Raw genomic sequence first — 17,500 nt, 5'->3', positions numbered from 1 at the left:
TTACAGAAACAGTGATTGACACGGTGAGCCACCAGTCAGATTACCAAACAACTGCACTTCTTCGTCTGACATTAAACTGACATACCACTGAGACAGACAACAGACGGCACCTTTCACTTCTTTCATAGTTGATAGACATATCTTAGGCTAAATGGAAAAGGCAAAAGGGGTTTGTTGGAGAATGTGCAATATTGATTCATGCAATCCAAAGAAGTTGATTACCCAATGGTGGTAATTCACAGATATGGACAGTACTGGAGTTCATTATCAAAGTCTCTCAGGCACAGCAGCTGACGCTAATGAGGGTAGGACATGGAGACATTTTGCAAAGGGTCAGTTCAATGGATCAGTGGATAATAGACCTCTAAAGTGTGATGTAAAGTTCATGCCTAAATACGAGGTTGCATATCCAACCTTGTTTCGGTCCAACACATTCTCATCCCATGGCAACATAAATTCAGTTGTTAATACGTCCCATCTCATACAGACACTGAAGGTAACTTATGAAACCTTTACCGACACTGTCAACAGTGTTGATATATAATGCCATGGGATGGGAATAGGCTCTTCAATTGAATGTAAAAATGGATAGGGGTGTAAAATATTTGTCTATAACTATTTCCAATGCCAATACTGACTTTCCATTTTTGTGAACTGCTCTCTTATGCATTTCAAGATTGGCTGGGTTGGAAGCTGCATTAAATAAATCGCTAGCTAGCTTTAGCTTAGCATAAACTATGTTTGCACTAACAATTAAATGTCTTCAAGAACAGTATGAACAGTCAACATAAGAACATACAAGAAAAGAATACAAGAATATTAAAGAATATTTTCAATTAATTTCATTAAAAGGATTTGGGCAGAATGGAATGGACACCACTGACCTGGTGATGCAATATTCGCATCATCACTGTTAGCGAAACAATTCCTAAAAATTCACTAACATGTTACAATAAGTAGTAATAACCTCACATGTCATTTTTGCTAATATTATGAAACATGTTTTAAAAAACAGAACGATGGCAGACAAGAGCCAAAGAAAGCCATTTATTTTCACCATAACTGGAAAAATAAATGGATCTGCATGAAGTCTAAGAGCTCCAAAATGATGACAACACTTTAGAGGTCAATTACCATGTAACATAGCTTCCATTGTTGTGTACTCTGGTCATTTTGCTCCACTGAAATATTAGTCAGTATGGAAGTGTGATGTTTTGGAGGTGTGACGTTCACCTCCACACAAACATTAGTTCTCTGAAATAAAAATCTGTCTGACCTTTGTCGATGTGCATCCTCTTTGCTTCATGGCTCATGTCATGGGCCAGGTCTCCCTCTTTTGGCCCTGGCAGGATGCTGGGCGACAGGCCGAGCAGGGCTTGGTTCATGGACAGGCCATTGTGGTGCGCCGCTGGGGGGGAGATGGTAAAACTCATGTGACCATTAAGTTCAACTTTCAAGTTTTAAGTGTATTTACCATGTGCAACAGTTGCACACAGTGCAGTGGCGTGAAACTCTTACTCCCTTGCAGATGTTCTCAAAAATAAAATTAAAGAGAAATATGCAAAAAAAAAAAACCAACACACACACAAGAAATACAAGGAAGAGGTAAACATAATGTTTCAAGGAAAACTATAGAAACAAAATATGAAGGATCAGAATGTTTAGAGATATACATAAAATGTTCTAAATGTGCAAACAATAAGGGTTAAAAAACAAGAAGAAATAAAAAAACAGCTTTGGATGTACACATCCAGCCCGATGAAGGTTCAGGAGCAGGATTAAAAAAAAAAACCCAATTGGAGAACAAAAAATAGGATATCTGCACACTGAAAAATCAAGCTCCAAATTACTTGTTAATGTTAATGCAACATTTCGGTCACACAGACCTACTTCAGGAATCCAAACAATTAGGATTATAATATAAATACCCTGGCTTTAAGTATTGCGCAAGAACAGCTACAAGCTGTCTGCACAACCAATCAAGCACTCAGCTGTCTTTACTTATTTCCTTGTGAGCAACATCAACTGACACTGTGGATGGAGTGGTGAGGTGACATGTGGACGTACGTATCCTGTCTGAGGAGCTCTCTGTCCGGGCGGGCGAGCTGGACACACTACTGCTGCGGTGGGATGACGGGTGGCTGCCGGGCCTCCTGCTGTCCTCTAAAGAGGGAGCAGGGGAGGGACTGTCCGGGATACGCTCCTGCAACGCCAGCAGTCATACAGTACACACTCAAAATAAGTATCTATATGGATATGGACTGATACCATCTACCAATCACACAAGTTTCATCTGAACACCAGTTGCAATCTAAAAGACCATACTGGTGTTTTTGCACGTTTTAGGTCATTTACTAGGGAAAAAAGGTACTTCCCCTGTCTACTAGGTGCTACAACTGCAAAACATACTGATGGCTTGAGAGAATTCAGCAACACTACCAAAGATACAGACATTTCAAAATAAAAACACGAAATAGAAACACAAAGTTTCTGTGCCATCTTTAGTTTGAGGCTGATCCTATTGTGTGTTTAAACCATTTACTACAAATTGTGTAGAATTTACATTTCTGCTGACTATTTTACAAAGAATCCTATTGTCGTTTAGATTTTTTTTTAATGCATTCTACATAATTTCCAGGTGGCCACTGCATGAAAATCAACTTGCAGAGACTTAAAACTTGCTTGACATCCATTCAAATAAAACATTTATTCTAAGTGAATTTATTTTATCTGAAAATCTTGACTTTTGTTTCCTACTGAGACCTGGTTCAAACCATGTGAGCACAGTTTGTTTTTAGAATTATGCCCTCAATGGTGATTTCATCAGCTCCCCCAGGGCTTGTGGTCGGGGTGGTGGGCTAGGTGTTGTATTTGAAAAAAAAATCTTTTAAATGTGGCCAGTTACCTTGAAACGATATTTCTTCTTTTGAGCTCCTTGTACTAAAAACTTCATCTTCCAAAATCTAATACCCTGTTTTTGCCTGAACTGTCAAGAGTTTTTATCCTCAATTGTTCTCTATCATGACAAAGTTTTGACTGCTGGTGACTTTGCCATCAACGCTGATTATATTTCTGATGGCTTTGCTACTGAATTTTCAAACATTATGGAGTCTTGTAATTTTACTCAACATGTGTCAGGCCCTACTCATAAATGTGGCCATACATTGGATTTAGTTTTTACTTCCGGTCTGGATTCTTCATCTTTGGTTTTAAGGGACATATGTATCTCTGATCATCTATGCCTCATTTTTAATTCTGTTCTATGTGAACAAGAATCCTCATGAGTGGGAAATTTGCTCACACATCTTTAATGACAATAGTGCTTCAAAATTCAAATTTTTTGTGAAGTCTAGTGAATCCTTAGATTTGCTTTCAAACACTAATAATTTAGTAATGTCGCTCCACTAATATGTATATTTAAATCAAAATCATCTTTTGTATCACCTTGGATTACTGAGAGAATCCATGCTTGTAAAGGGAGTGTAGGAAGGCTGAGAGACAGTGGAAGAAATCAGAGCTCTCAGTAAACTATGAGCATATGAAATTTTTATTACAATCATATAATAGGGAAATTAAAGACGTAAGAGCAAAATGTTTCTCAGAACTCATCACATCCAACCAGCACAATCCCAGATTCTTATATAAGACCACTGGTCGTTTAGTCAACCCTGGTTCTCCTGGTGTCCAAATCACACCAAATGCAGACTGTGAAAGGTATTTAACGTTTTTCATAGACAAGATTGAGGACATTTGATCGACGATTCACTTCCACTTCTGTGTCTGACATATCCTGTCCTCAGCAGGATACTTAAAGTGTTTTTAAGGAAATTACTATTCATGAATTAATTGAAACCATTTCACACATGGCATCAAGTCCACTGGACATAATACCTACCAAATTCTTATTAGAGGTTCTAGATAGTGTAGCCCCTTGTCCGCTTTCAATCATTAACAGTTCTTTATCTTCTGGATGTGTTCCTGTGTTCCGGTTATTTTAAGATGACTAGTGTCCAGTCACTTCTCAAAAAACCTGGTTCTGATCTCACTGACTATAGCAACTATAGACCAATTTTTAAGATTCTGCTTTTATCAAAAATCCTAGAAAAATATTGTCTCAAATAAATTTATGTAAGTCTTGATCAGTAATAATATTTTTGAGAAATTTCAATCAGGGTTCTGACAGTAACACAGCACAGAAACTGCTCTTGTTAGAGTTATCAATGATGAAGGCTGATGAAGGTGAATGTTCGGTGCTGATTCTGCTTGATCTTAGAGCAGCTTTTGACATGGCAGATCATAGCATTATAATTTAAAGGCTGAGAACTTGCGTTGGTATCTCTGGGACTGCTCTTCAGTGGTTGTCTTCATACTTTTCTAAAAGAAAATTCATTGTGTCTGTTGATGGCTTCACCTCCTCTCAAGCATTGTCTATGTATGGTATGCCACAGGACTCCATTCTAAGACCAATTTTATTGTCTCTTTATTTACTCCCTCTGGGCCATGCTATCAAACAGCATGGTATTTCATTTCATTGCTACGCAGATGGTACTCAGCTGTACTTGCCCTGCAAACCATTAGAATTGGCTAAGTTCTCTTCTCTGCATAATTGCCCAAATGCGGTTTTGGATTGGATGGCCGAAAATTTTCTTCAGCTTAACTCCTCCAAAACAGAAGTCCTTATTATAGGCCCTGAGCACACTTATGATGACCAAGTTATGCCTGCTCTTGGCACTCTAGCTCAGCATATTGTACCCACTGCTAACAGCCTTGGAGTTATTTTAAAATCAGAATCCCACTCTCAAGTCCCACGTTAAAAGGCTAGCTCGGTCATGTTTCCACTACTTGAGAAATATCTCTAGAATTAGATCTTTTATTACTTTTAGTGATCTTCAAAGTTATTCATGCTTTTAGTTCTCATCTGGATTACTGTAATGCTGGCTTATATACCTTGGCCAAAACATGATTGCATGACTTCAGAGTGTCCAAAATGCAGCTGCCAGACTTTTAACCAAATCATGAAAGCATCTCCCCTATTTAAGCTTCTCTTCACTGGCTCCATGTCTATGTTAGAATCGATTTTAAATTTTTAGTCTTGACTTTTAAGGCCCTGCATGGTACGGCATTGAGCTACACAGTTGAAGTTCTAAATCATTACTCAATAGCTCATAGCTTGAGCTCCTCTAACAAGGCCCTGTTAGCTATTCCCCTGGTCTAGGCTAAAACCAAGGATGACAGGGCTTTCGCTGTTAGGGCCCCAACCCTTTGGAATAGCTTACCTGAGGATCTTAGATTAGAAAATTACATTTACTGTATGGCTTTTTCTTAATTATTTTATGTTACTTTTATGTGTTACTTTTATCCATTATTTTATCCCTACTTTTAAGTGTTTTCTTTGTTATTTTGTTTATTGACTCTGATTTTGCACTTGCTTGTTCTTCTGCTTTTTATTTATCTTTGTTTGTGAAGCTTTTTGTAATGGTAGTTTTGAAAAGTGCTATATAAATAGTTATTATTATATTGTTATTAACATCATTACTATTATTATTATTATTATTATTATCATTATTATCAAACCAACACAGTGAACATTTAGTCACTATTACTTGTTTGTCACACCTACCTTGTTTTTTTGACAGTTTTTTTTTGTCATTTACTTTGTTGTTGTGGGATAATACAGCTGAAAGCATGAATTTGAGAAATCGTCCAATGTATCGCAACAAATTTGACAACATCTGCACAAAGAACGTATGTCTCTGCCAGAAAATAGTCCCTGGAAATTAAGATAGTTTTACAAACAAAAGTCAAACGTGAATGACTTCTTCATCATGACATAAATGTTAGCCAGAGAAGCAAAAGAATTTCAAGGTGGGTTTATCACCGAAGTGTTTGAATTAAAGAAAAAAGGGAAATCAGGTAACTATCAAAAAAAAAAAATCTAAAAAACTATGGTATGTTTTGGAAAATAGCTGGGAGTGGAGTGTACTCAATATATAGTTATATGCAAAAACATGGAAAAACAGCAGTATGGTCCTTTGAGGTCAGCATAATGAAAAGTGTTATATTTCACTCTGCCCAGTACAACTGACAAACATCTTTTCCCCATAGAAAATTCTGTCTGTGTTGATTCGTCTGTGCCTTGGAACAAAACAATGTTCTGAAAATGTATAGCCCTTCAAATTAGATGTACGTTGACTCGAGGCGAGATGCTGCTGGTGTGGGCAGGCTTTATATTGGAAAAAAAAAATAGGAGCATTTTTGATGCGTGTCAGCAGACACTGGTGTGTGCTGGCCTTTATTATTTAATACTGTCTCCATCAGCTGATGACTTAGTGACTGCTAGTCTTCTTGAGCCAAAAATAAATAAATAAATAACAATAACAACAACAAAATCATAAAAAATCACAAAAAACAGTAAGACATTTTAGAATATATCACATTACAAGATTTAAGAAACATCTATTATGTATCTGGTGTTTATTGTCAGCCAGCGTGTGCTGTTTGGGTCTGTATTGGAGTTTACCTTTATAACGGAGGTGACCATCCTGGAGGGCAGACTCTGGCCCTGTGCCGCGGCAGCCATGTTTGCAATGGTGCTGAGGTGGTTCATCTGGCTCATTGCCATGGTAACGGAAGCAGGGGGCAGGCTGACAGGGATGAGGGGGTGGGGCATCATCATGAAGGGGAGTTCCAGGCCTGGGATGCGGGGAAAGATCATTAGTTACTCAACGACCCATAATATGAGTTAAGATGTTTTGCAGGTGAAACTTCTGAGCTCCGATTGAAAACTTGTAAAGCATTTTAAAAGATGGAACTGACTTTGCAAGCTTATTTAGGCTTGCAAAACCAGTTCCATCTTTTAATATGCTCCTTAAGACCCATTTTTACAGACCGGACTTTTATCTAATGGCTCTGATGGCTGTTGTCGTGTTTTCCCTTTTTGGTTTTATTGAAACTGGGTGCACACAGTGTTTTCATCTGCTCTTTTTAATCTGCCTATCTACCTTTATTAACTGTTATTAAGTTTCATTTTATTACTTTTATGTCTTGTTAACTTTTATTTTGTTTGCTGTCGGTACAGCACTTTGTAAACCCTGTTTTTGAAAGGTGCTGTATAAATATAAATTACACTTGATTTTGCTATTTTCCTGCCCCCCCCCCCCCTTGAGGTTAACATGGGTGTTTGTCATTTGAACTAAGTTGTAACAGCACGATCCTTTGGAAATACTCAGAGAAATTCTAATTACCTCTCATGGTATTGCTCCATGTTAACATAACGTGTATAAATGTTTTACAGCATACGTTAATAATGAATATAACTGTAATTATAATAAAGAAAATGGGTGTGATAACTATATACACAGTCATTCAAAGACCAAAGTTTACACAGCTATAAAGATGCATCAATTATTCTGTGAGGAATAAAAAGGGCACATTATGGAAATCAGCTCAATATTTACATATAAGAAATATCTGTGTGAAAATAGGAACATTTTGAAAGCCATTACCCAAACGACGAGTTAAATGTGCTAATGACAAACAAGTAACATCAAACTACAGTATGGCAATGACTTTAGGCTAATTATACAAGCCTATAATTCTGGACTAGAGAGAGAGAGAGAGAGAGAGAGAGAGAGAGAGAGAGAGAGAGAGAGAGAGAGAGAGAGAGAGAGAGAGAGGGAGGGAAACAGAGAGAGAGGGAGAGAGCAAGAGAGAGAGAAAGATAGAGAGAGGGAGATAGAGAGAGCAAGTGAGGGAGATCGAGAGCAAGCGAGCTAGAGAGAGAGGGAAATAGAGAGAGCGAGAGAGAGAGCAAGCGAGAGCTAGAGAGAGAGAGAGCGAGAGAGAGAGCAAGCGAGAGCTAGAGAGAGAGAGAGCGAGAGAGAGCGCACACAAAAACAGCAAAGCCACTTTCAACTCTTACAATGGCAGCATTTTCATTTCTTCCTTTTATATGCACACAAATTATTCCATTTCAACATCAGAGATGTCTTACAAATGTTTTAAATTATTCAATTGATGCACAGTAACAGAAGTCTAATTGGGAAAACTGAAGGCATTAGCGGTGCAGGAATGTAAAGCATGTCTAATAAAGATACCATAGGGGGTTACTAGTTAGGCTGTGCCACTGCACAGCGCTTCTGAATGGTTTAATGAAAACAAGCCAACTTTCAAAGGACATAAGCACACACAGAGAAGGTCAATGCTAGGTGTCTTTACCACGCCAAACCACAGCACCCCCCCCCACCACCACCCCCCACCCCCCCGCGCCTCCGTGGGGACTTTGAACTGGCAGGATCAAAAGTGACTGGGAGCAGTTTGGTCTCATTCCTCCTCTACTCAGATGCTTTCCCTCAAGTGCTTTAAAGAAAACCTCATAGACACTATTGGATCTGATTGAGCCCCTCTGTTGATTTTTTTTATTCCTTTTTTCCCTCTTTTCTTGGCAGCGCGGTTCAAGGTAAAAAGCTGTGTGAAAGAAAGAAGAAAAAAAAAACCCAGAGCAGCACAGAGGAGCTGATCCGCAAAACAAGTCTGCTCCTCTCCCCCAAACAAAACATCAGTAGCCAAAGGGCAAGGAGATCTGCACGGCCCAGCCTCCAAAGAGAAGGACACTGGTTGGAAATGAAAAGACGCGAGAAGTACTCCGCTCGGGCCGCTCCGCCCCTCGCAAAAGAGGCGTCGATTTCCATAAGAAAGATGGCGTGCCGTTTCTTCGTGGCGAGTAGTCCCAAACAATCTAAAGGGAGGGAGATTAAAGAAAGGCGGAAGGCCAGGCAGCACCTTGTATCAGCGTTTCTGCTGCTGCTCGGTCTGAATCAATTACCACTCAGCAGGCGAAGCTCAATTAAAAAAACGCCACGGCGGGCCTGATTGCCGCGTACTTACCGTAGGACAGCATGGAGGACCCGGCTACCTATCTACCTTTCAAAGCCACTTAAGGGCCAGAATGAAGAGACTTAGCCTGCCTTTGAGGCAGATACACCCACTTACTTAAACACAGCTATAGGCGAACCAACGACTGGGTGCACACACTTAAGCACAGATATGTACACACACACACACACACACACACACACTCATACAAGAAAAACATGTGCACACCCCAGAAATCCTTGTGTGTGTGTGTGTGTGTGTGTGTGTGTGTGTGTGTGTGTGTGTGTGTGTGTGTGTGTGTGTGTGTGTGTGTGTGCACTCATACACAGGGCTCTCAAGTCTCACGCATTGGGCGTGAGACACACGCATTTCAACTCGTTCACACGCTCACACGCCACACCTTGTATTTCTCACGCAGAGAACCAGAGTAACGCCCACCAAGTTGCGCCGCTATTTCTTATAACAGTGGAACAGGTAGGAATCAAGTGGATTCCCCATAGCGTTGAGAAGGGCCTGCCACGCACCAGCCAATCAAATTAAAGAATATAGCTGCCGAACAGCCAATCAAATAATAGCATTGCTATATGAGCGCTCCATTTCCATGGAAATACATTTGGAATATTCAAAAAAGTGAGATTCATGAGCTTGGTGTTTTACTTTGAGACAGATTGTAACCTGACATCAACCCTGTCGTTTGTATTCATAATGAACATGTATACGGGCTTACTGCGCATATTAAGTGACATTCTCCTGTTCTCGTTCAGGTCACCAGTTCTACCTGCACTAAAAAATTATGAATTAAATAAATATTTTTATTTGTATGAATTTATATGTCATTTATCAGATCAGACCCTCATCCCCACCCCAACCAAACCCCCACCACCGCCGCCGCCAAAATCTCACTCTGAACTCAGTTCAAAACTTGAGAGCCCTGTTCATACATCATGTATTCAAGAGTACACACAGATGTATATCTCTGAATGTTACACACACACATACGCGCAAATGTGCACCCCAGAAATGCTTGCATTCGCAAGTATGCATGCACATGTACATTATCATGCACTCATGCATGCATAAATATACACATCAAGAGTGCAACCACAGATGCACATCTCTAACACACACACACACACACACACCGAGTATTTCAGGAACTCTGACAGCAGTACAGAAGAGAGGCAGGATCACGTGCTTTTGTTTGTATCATTCACATTTCCGTCCTCTTATCTCTCCAGGTAGTTGAACGGGTGTTTTGTGCAGGGAGCCACGGCTCTCTGATATATATGATATATATCTCTACCCGCGAGACCGACTTCCTGGTGGGGAGACAGTAGACCTCTGTTCACTCCAAGGGGCATTAGTCTCACTTTCAGTGTCGGTCCGACCCCTTTCATGTCCCCCCTATTCTAAAGCGATGTTTCTCCCATAAAGGCCTATTCATGCCACTGTGGGGGAATGTGCCACGGGCCTACAAGGGTCCATCAAATCCCCTTTATCTGGAGCTGAAAAGCGGCAGGTGGAGGAAGATTGATTGTGCTCAAGGCTGAGCGTTCCGCATTTCGTTTGTATGTGTTGTTTTTTTCCCCCTTTCGCACATTTCGCTGAATCACCTTGTTAAATAAAACCGCTCACCGGGAAAATCCAAACAGTTTGGGAAACCGCAATACAGTCAACAACCCCCCCCACCCCCATTTCATAGTCTTCATCAAACATTAAAATATCTGTTAATCAGCTACTTGTGACTGCCAATGTGCAATGTTTATCCTGTTTATCTATTTTTAAAAAAAAGAAGATCTGTTAATCATCTGTGAATCACCTAGATCTTTCTACGGGCGCACCTGCAGAAACACGTTCGCCGGTTGCTGTTTCCCCCCCGCTCTGGAGTTCGCGCCTGAGGAGAGTTGAATTCCCGTGAGCGCCTCTTCCTCTTGAAGGGCACAGACAAACGCGTTTGGAGTAATTTACCTGGGCTGAAGCCCGGGGGACCCCGCGAAAGGTGAACTCCTATTTACCATCATTAAAACTACAAATCACTTAATGCCAACATAAACAGCTCGGCTGTTGCGCGGCGCGGCGCGGCGCGGCGCTGGGGGTTCACGCGCGGATAAGCCTAGATCTGAATCACGAAGGATGAATTGAACCAATTAAAACGGCCCTCGGTAACGACATGATTAGAAACGCTGTTACGTCACACATACTGACAAGCCACCCGGCTGCCGCCGCCGGCTCGCTACCGAGAAGAGACGAGCCACCGCGAGAAGACCCAACGACGGACGCTTTAAGCAAATAAAAAGACGGACGATAAAAACGACAGCCGCCATCTTCTCTGTCGTCGGAAACGTGACCCCGGTCTCAAGGCCAAACTCTGGCCGTCTGGTCTGACTTTCTCCCCCCCCCCCTTTTTCTCCCCAGCTGTACTTGGCCAATTACCCCGCTCTTCCAAGCCGTCCCGGTCGCTGCTCCACCCCCTCTGCCGATCCGGGGAGGCCTGCAGACTACCACATGCCTCCTCCGATACACGTGGAGTCGCCAGCCGCTTCTTTTCACCTGACAGTGAGGAGTTTCACCAGGGGGGACATAGTGCGTGGGAGGATCACGCTATTCCCCCCAGCCCCCCCTCCCCTCGAACAGCTGCCCCGACCGACCAGAGGAGGTGCTAGTGCGGTGACCAGGACACATACCCACATCCGGCTTCCCACCCGCAGACACGGCCAATTGTGTCTGTAGGGATGCCCGACCAAGCCGGAGGTAACACAGGGATTCAAACCGGCGATCCCCGTGTTGGTAGGCAACGGAATAGACCGCCACATCACCCGGACGCCTGGTCCAGCTTCCTTAACACAGGAAACTGAAACTTAAGCCGCTGTCGTCGAGAATTGGTGTGGCGGCCGGTGGACAGATTTCCCCTGACAAAAATTAAACTAGCGCCTACTTGGCACTTTATTATCTCTTCAACTGAATGATTTATTGTTTGTGGAGCTGGAGAAAGAGAAGGGGGAGAGAGGAGAAGGAGAAGATTACATTTGCAGCCGAGGCTCGGGGCCCGCTGTCGTTCTTCTTCTTCTTCTTTTTTTTTTCTCCTCTTACCCTCTCCGTCCGAGAAAAAGGCTTCCGACAAACAATAATGTCAGCTGTAATTGATCGGAGGTCACCGGCCGGGCCTGCAGTAAAAGCACGCTATTTAAGCGACAATCGGCCCCGGCGCTCCTCAGATGCAGGCTAATGAAGCTGTCTGTCTGGGCTATTTACCTTCTCTTAAATGGAAAGGGAGAGATGTACTGTAAGAGACAGGGCTGGAGAGGATCTGCCTCTCGCTCCTGTGAAATAGGACCTGCACATGCCTCAGGAATGTATAATTGGTTGGCGCAGCCAAAGCTGGGGATCTGGTGCTAATTAAATGACTTGTTTAAAGCCTATCTGTCTTTGTTTGGGAGGCTCCGGGCTTTCTGAACAATGCACGGTAAATGCTGTTGTCAAATAAACATTCCTGGTTATCCTTTGATTTCAATGGAAGGAGACAAAGGGCTGATTTGCTCGGTGCTAAGCCTTTGCTTTTCGCGGCGCGGAGGAGTCTTTCTTCTCTTGTGATCTGTCAGACTGAACAGGGCCGCTCCCGTCAAGCCGACAAATGGACACACACACACACACACACACACACACACGGTGTACTGTACGACACATATGATGTCCGTTGCTCCAAAATGTCCCAGGTCCCTCCTCCCCCCTTAATTGTCCTCTTAAAATGCCCCCATGTGGCGCGGCGAATATTTTAGCCAGGCAAAGGTGAGACAGCGGGGCCCACACTGCGCGTCTTTGTTGTGGCCGTGCAAAGGATTTGCACCCAAACCCCAGAGAGGAAATGAACGGCAATGAAAAAGATCTTGTCGTATAAATCAAACTTTTTATCTTTTATTGTCACCCCCCCTCCCCCACTCTCCTCGGAGATGAGCAGAGCTGCAGCCCGTCAGACCGGGTGGGGTGGGGTGGGGTGGGGTGGGGGTGGGGGGCGCTTTATTCAACCGGATCAAACGTTAAGACGCGGATATGGTCAAAAATCGGCGCGGCTGCCGCTTTAGACCACGCACTTCAACACACACTTTGCACAAAACACACACACACACAAATATATAGTAGGTCCATGCAGATGGCGTATCGAGTCAAGGCTGCGAGTGCTGTTGCTCATTAAGGGGGGAGGGGAGGAGGGGGAGGAAGGTAGGGGGCTTTGATGTAGCCACCCACAGCCCCTCGGTGTCATTGAGTGAAACGTCGAAGGCTCTTTGTGTTTTTACAGTTAATGCTGATACTAAAACAAACATCTTGCCTTTGTTAAATACCTGCGGACATGCACAGTGCTACGCTCGCAGCCGGAAACACACGGACGTACACATGACGCACATAAAAGCGCGCGTCTCGGCACTAACAAGAGGGGGGTGAGGGGGGGAGGGGGGGGAGGCGAACCTGGAAACATGTGGATCCACACCGAGACGGGGATGCAGTGGAGATAATTATGTATATAGGTAGAGGAGGCATATGGAACCGGCGCAGACACAGAAACACATGCAAACAATATGCCTCCCCCCGCCCAACGCCGCGCAGGACTTGGACGCATTAGGAGCTAATTCACATCAGTAAACAAGCGGCGTACGTGTTTTCCATTTCAAGACGGGGGGGGGGGGCGGAGGACGGGGGGGGGGGGGACGCACACGTACGCGTACTTTGCGATGATTCAGGTGGGCACAGATTACTTGCCAAGACGCCTAATGTAATGTAAGAGAAATCATGATAAGAAAACACTTCTGGTTTGATGAGGTAACATAATTGCCTCCCCTCAAACCGCTGGAGTGGAACATGTGGTAGGAATTATCAAGGAGACAGACAGAGGTGTTTATCCTTAAAATACAGAAAATGTACATCAGCCAACTTTATTGGATAATTTAAGCCCTCGGCTCCGATGGCACGCATTCCTTCGGCAAATTGAAAGATCAATCATCTCTGTGACAGACCACTCGCGAGCACGCCCCCCCCCCCCGTCTTTGGCGGGAAAATGCCTCAGCCGTTTAGCCCTGGCCACTGTTTTAAGCCGTCTTATTTGTCCGTTTTTTTTTTTTTTTTTTTTGCTGAAAATGTTAACGAACGGGGCAATAATCAAGCCATATGCTTGCATGTGGCAAATCTCATTACGGCAAATGACCTTTTACCAGCCAATGCCAACAGCCTCGTGCTTGATTACAGAGAGTGCGCGGCGCGCGGCGGACACAATGGCTAACGCAATCATCCACATGGCCGGGGACGATGGCCGTGGACGTCCAAAGCCTTCATGACACATTAGCAAACAATACTCACCTCTCTCATCCGGGCCGGAACCGGGCTCACTTCACATTTGTCACACATCACTCTCAGAGAATATACATTAGCATTTACACGCCCGCGCGCGTGCGCGCGTGTATGCTAACAATAAAGTGCGGTGCAGCAAGTGCTGTGGGCAGAGGAGCAGAGCAGGAGGAGAGGAGAGACATTACTAGCAGCTGTTACTACTGCGGCTGCAATATATTTAAGCCCAATCAATAAAGCTGCTACAGGCAGTGACACCCAAGCAGACAGAGGAATCATTTTCATCTGATACTTAGCAAAGGCTCCCCTTTTAAAAAGATTGCTTTCAGTCAATGACAACCAGTTGTCATTTGACTCAGGCCCCTGAAATGAAATATATTGACGAGCGTTATCAATCACGGCCCACTCCTCCGTCATATCACGTTGGCTTTGGGAAGGGGGGGGGTGTCTGGGTTCAGCTCGCATGTGGTCATCACATCATCTGTTTTAATTACGAAATTAGCATCACTGGTGCCTTCTGTCTGTGCTCTTCCTCGATTACATACACATCATGATGGAAAATCAGTATTTCGGGGGGCGTCCGGGTGGCGTGGCGGTCTATTCCGTTGCCTACCAACATGGGGATTGCCGGTTCGAATCCACGTGTTTCCTCCGGCTTGGTCAGGCGTCCCTACAGACACAACTGGCCGTGTCTGCGGGTGAGGAGCTGGATGTGGGTACGTGTCTTGGTCGCCGCACTAGCACCTCCTCTGGTCGGCCGGGGTGCCCGTTCGGGAGGGAGGGGGAATAGCGTGATCCTCCCACGAGCTACGTCCCCCTGGCGAAACTCCTCACTGTCAGGTGAAAAGAAGCGGCTGGCGACTCCACATGTATCGGAGGAGGCATGTGTTAGTCTGCAGCCCTCTCCGGATCGGCAGAGGGAGTGGAGCAGCGACCGGGACGGCTCGGAACAGTGGGGTAATTGGCCAAGTACAATTGGGGAGAAAAAGCGCCCCCCCCCCAAAAAAAGAAGAAAATCAGTATTTCGGTGTGTAATTTAAAGTGGTAGTAGTGATGCTTGGTTTTAGTGTGCGGGGTAGTTTGGCTTGTGATTCTTTTTTTTTTTTTACATCACTGCAACCCAGAATGTTTGCCTTTTAGATCACATGATTATCCATCCATCCATCATCCCAAAACTACACATGCACGTTTTTTTTCTTTTTCCCTGGCATGAGTAATTCATTTAGGAGTTCTTAACAAAACTTGAGGAGGAAGAAGCCCCTTCCTCCCCTCCGTGTTTACACGGTGGAGGACTCGCGGAGATTGTGGAATTCTTTAATGTTGTCTGAACTCGGCTTCTCTTTATCTTGCGGGTCCCAGAGGCGAGGCTGTGCGATGGTGAAGATGTCTGCACTCGGCGTGGCGTGATAGCTCTATTTGGATGAAGGTTGCCGTATCATAATTGAGTGGAAACACCTTTAAGACCGGCCGACAACCGGGGCGCCGCGCGGAACAGAACCGGCCGCTATCACCAAAACACTTCCTATTCACCGCGCGGAAAGGCTCGGGCCATGTTGGCGGTGTAATCACAGCAAAGGAGACTGTCATTTTGTTGCCGTCGCCGTTTCATCGCCGTAACGGTTATTACGTACACAGTTGTATTATTACTGCATGCTAATGTGTCCTCTTAGACATAATCATGTTGAGATGAGATCTTACGGTATGCTAACACTTACGCTGTGCCATCTTGCCCGCGCATGTGAGAACCGCCGCATATTGGATGCAATTACAGGCCATGCATATTTTTACATTATTCCAACCTGTGAAAGCTCGTCGTCACTGAAAGGTTGAATGTCATTTATTACACGTATCACATTTACACCAAGAGACATTGTCTTTTCAAATTGTGTTGATCGCTTCACTTTCAAAGGTCAGCCCCTTCCCTCGCTAAATTCAACCTGACAGAGAATAGAGAGCGGGGGACAGCCCAACGCATGCATCACCCCCGCATCAAACCGCTCCAAATTAATCTATCCAATTAACGAAGAATGAGGTCTAATGCTGATGAGAGATGACAACTCGACTGGTCAGTTGTTTTTTATAGCTCCGCTGCCACTGTTGTGAGGTAACCGCAAGAGACAGTCAAACAAATATTTGCATGACATGAGCTTTGTCTAGCGAGTGCTCTCTCTCCCTCTCTCCATCTGCCTGTGTCCCTCTCTCTCTGTCCCCCTCTCCCTGTCTCTCTCGCTCTCTCCATCTGTCTCGCTCTCTCTTTCTCCCTCCCTCTCTCCATCTGCCTGTGTCCCTCTCTCTGTCCCTCTCTCCGTCTCTCTCGCTCTCTCCATCTGTCTCTCCATCTCTCTCGCTCTCTCTTTCTCCCTCCCTCCCTCTCTCCCCCTCTCTCTCGCCATCTCTCTCTGTTCCTCTCTCCGTCTCTCTCATCTCTGTCCACTCTCTCCATTCCTCTCTCCCTGTCTGTCTCTATGTCTATCTATCTATCTCCGTCTCTGTCTCTCCATATGTCCCCCTCTCTCTGTCCCTCTCCGTCTCTCTCTCTCTCCATCTCTATCTGTCCCTCTCTCTCTGTCTCTCTCTCTCTATCTAGCTCTGTTGCTCTCGCCTTCTCTCTTTTCATATGTGCACAAAACACCACAGCGCTGCTGCCAGTCAGAGATGATAGAACTTGATATGGGTCATTAAGGAAATAACATTTAATCAATTCTTCTTGTTATTGTAATCTATTTCTGCAGTTGTCTGCATTTGTGTGTTTTGTAGCTACATCAGCGCGACTTGCGTTTTCCTCATCGTGCATATTCAAATTTTTACACTGATGCTTAACAGGCGATGCAACCAGAATTAGAACGAGGACATTAGACTTCATTAAAAAAGAGAAATGATTATCAAGTTTATCTTTTGAAATGTCTATTAAAACGTGTGTGTCGTTCTTCACTTATCTGTCACCTGGCTCCCAAGAGCCCCACACACTAATGGAGAGATGGTTGAGGGGCAAAGCCCAGGAGAGAGAGAACCACCAGGCTCTGCTCTCACACTGGAGACACCTGTCTGTCTGCCGATCTATAATCTGTCTGTCTGTCTGTCTGTCTGTCTGTCTGTCTGTCTGTCTGTCTGTCTGTCTGTCTGTCCGAACAACTGTCTATTTGTCTGTATCTATCTGTTTGTCTGCCTGTCTCTCTGTCTGTCTATCAATCTGTATATCCGTTCATCTGTCTAACTGTCTGTCTGTGTATCCATCTATCTATTTGTCTCTTTCTGCTGCCACTCTCCATCTAGATGTGTGTATCTGTCTCAC

At 44.1% G+C, this 17,500-nt stretch overlaps 1 protein-coding gene across 3 annotated transcripts in view; it reads right to left on the bottom strand.

The window, feature by feature from the left end:
- The window catches only part of dachd (dachshund d), a 152,296-nt gene that overhangs the window by 34,922 nt on the left and 99,874 nt on the right, over window positions 1–17,500 (bottom strand). For 2 of the 3 annotated variants that reach the window (XM_056289222.1, XM_056289224.1), the window contains 3 exons: window positions 6,522–6,693; window positions 2,068–2,213; window positions 1,277–1,408 (listed from right to left, as the gene is read on the bottom strand). In XM_056289222.1, the coding sequence (XP_056145197.1) occupies window positions 1,277–1,408; window positions 2,068–2,213; window positions 6,522–6,693 (450 nt within the window). Of the gene's footprint in view, window positions 1–1,276; window positions 1,409–2,067; window positions 2,214–6,520; window positions 6,694–17,500 lie in introns of all 3 variants that reach the window. The other variant, XM_056289223.1, reaches the window with a different exon arrangement.

Source organism: Lampris incognitus, chromosome 11 (assembly GCF_029633865.1).
Source record: "Lampris incognitus isolate fLamInc1 chromosome 11, fLamInc1.hap2, whole genome shotgun sequence".
Lineage (NCBI taxonomy): Eukaryota > Metazoa > Chordata > Actinopteri > Lampriformes > Lampridae > Lampris > Lampris incognitus.
The sequence above is the reverse complement of the archived record's forward strand: the minus strand, read 5'-3'. Positions and strand labels throughout refer to the sequence as shown.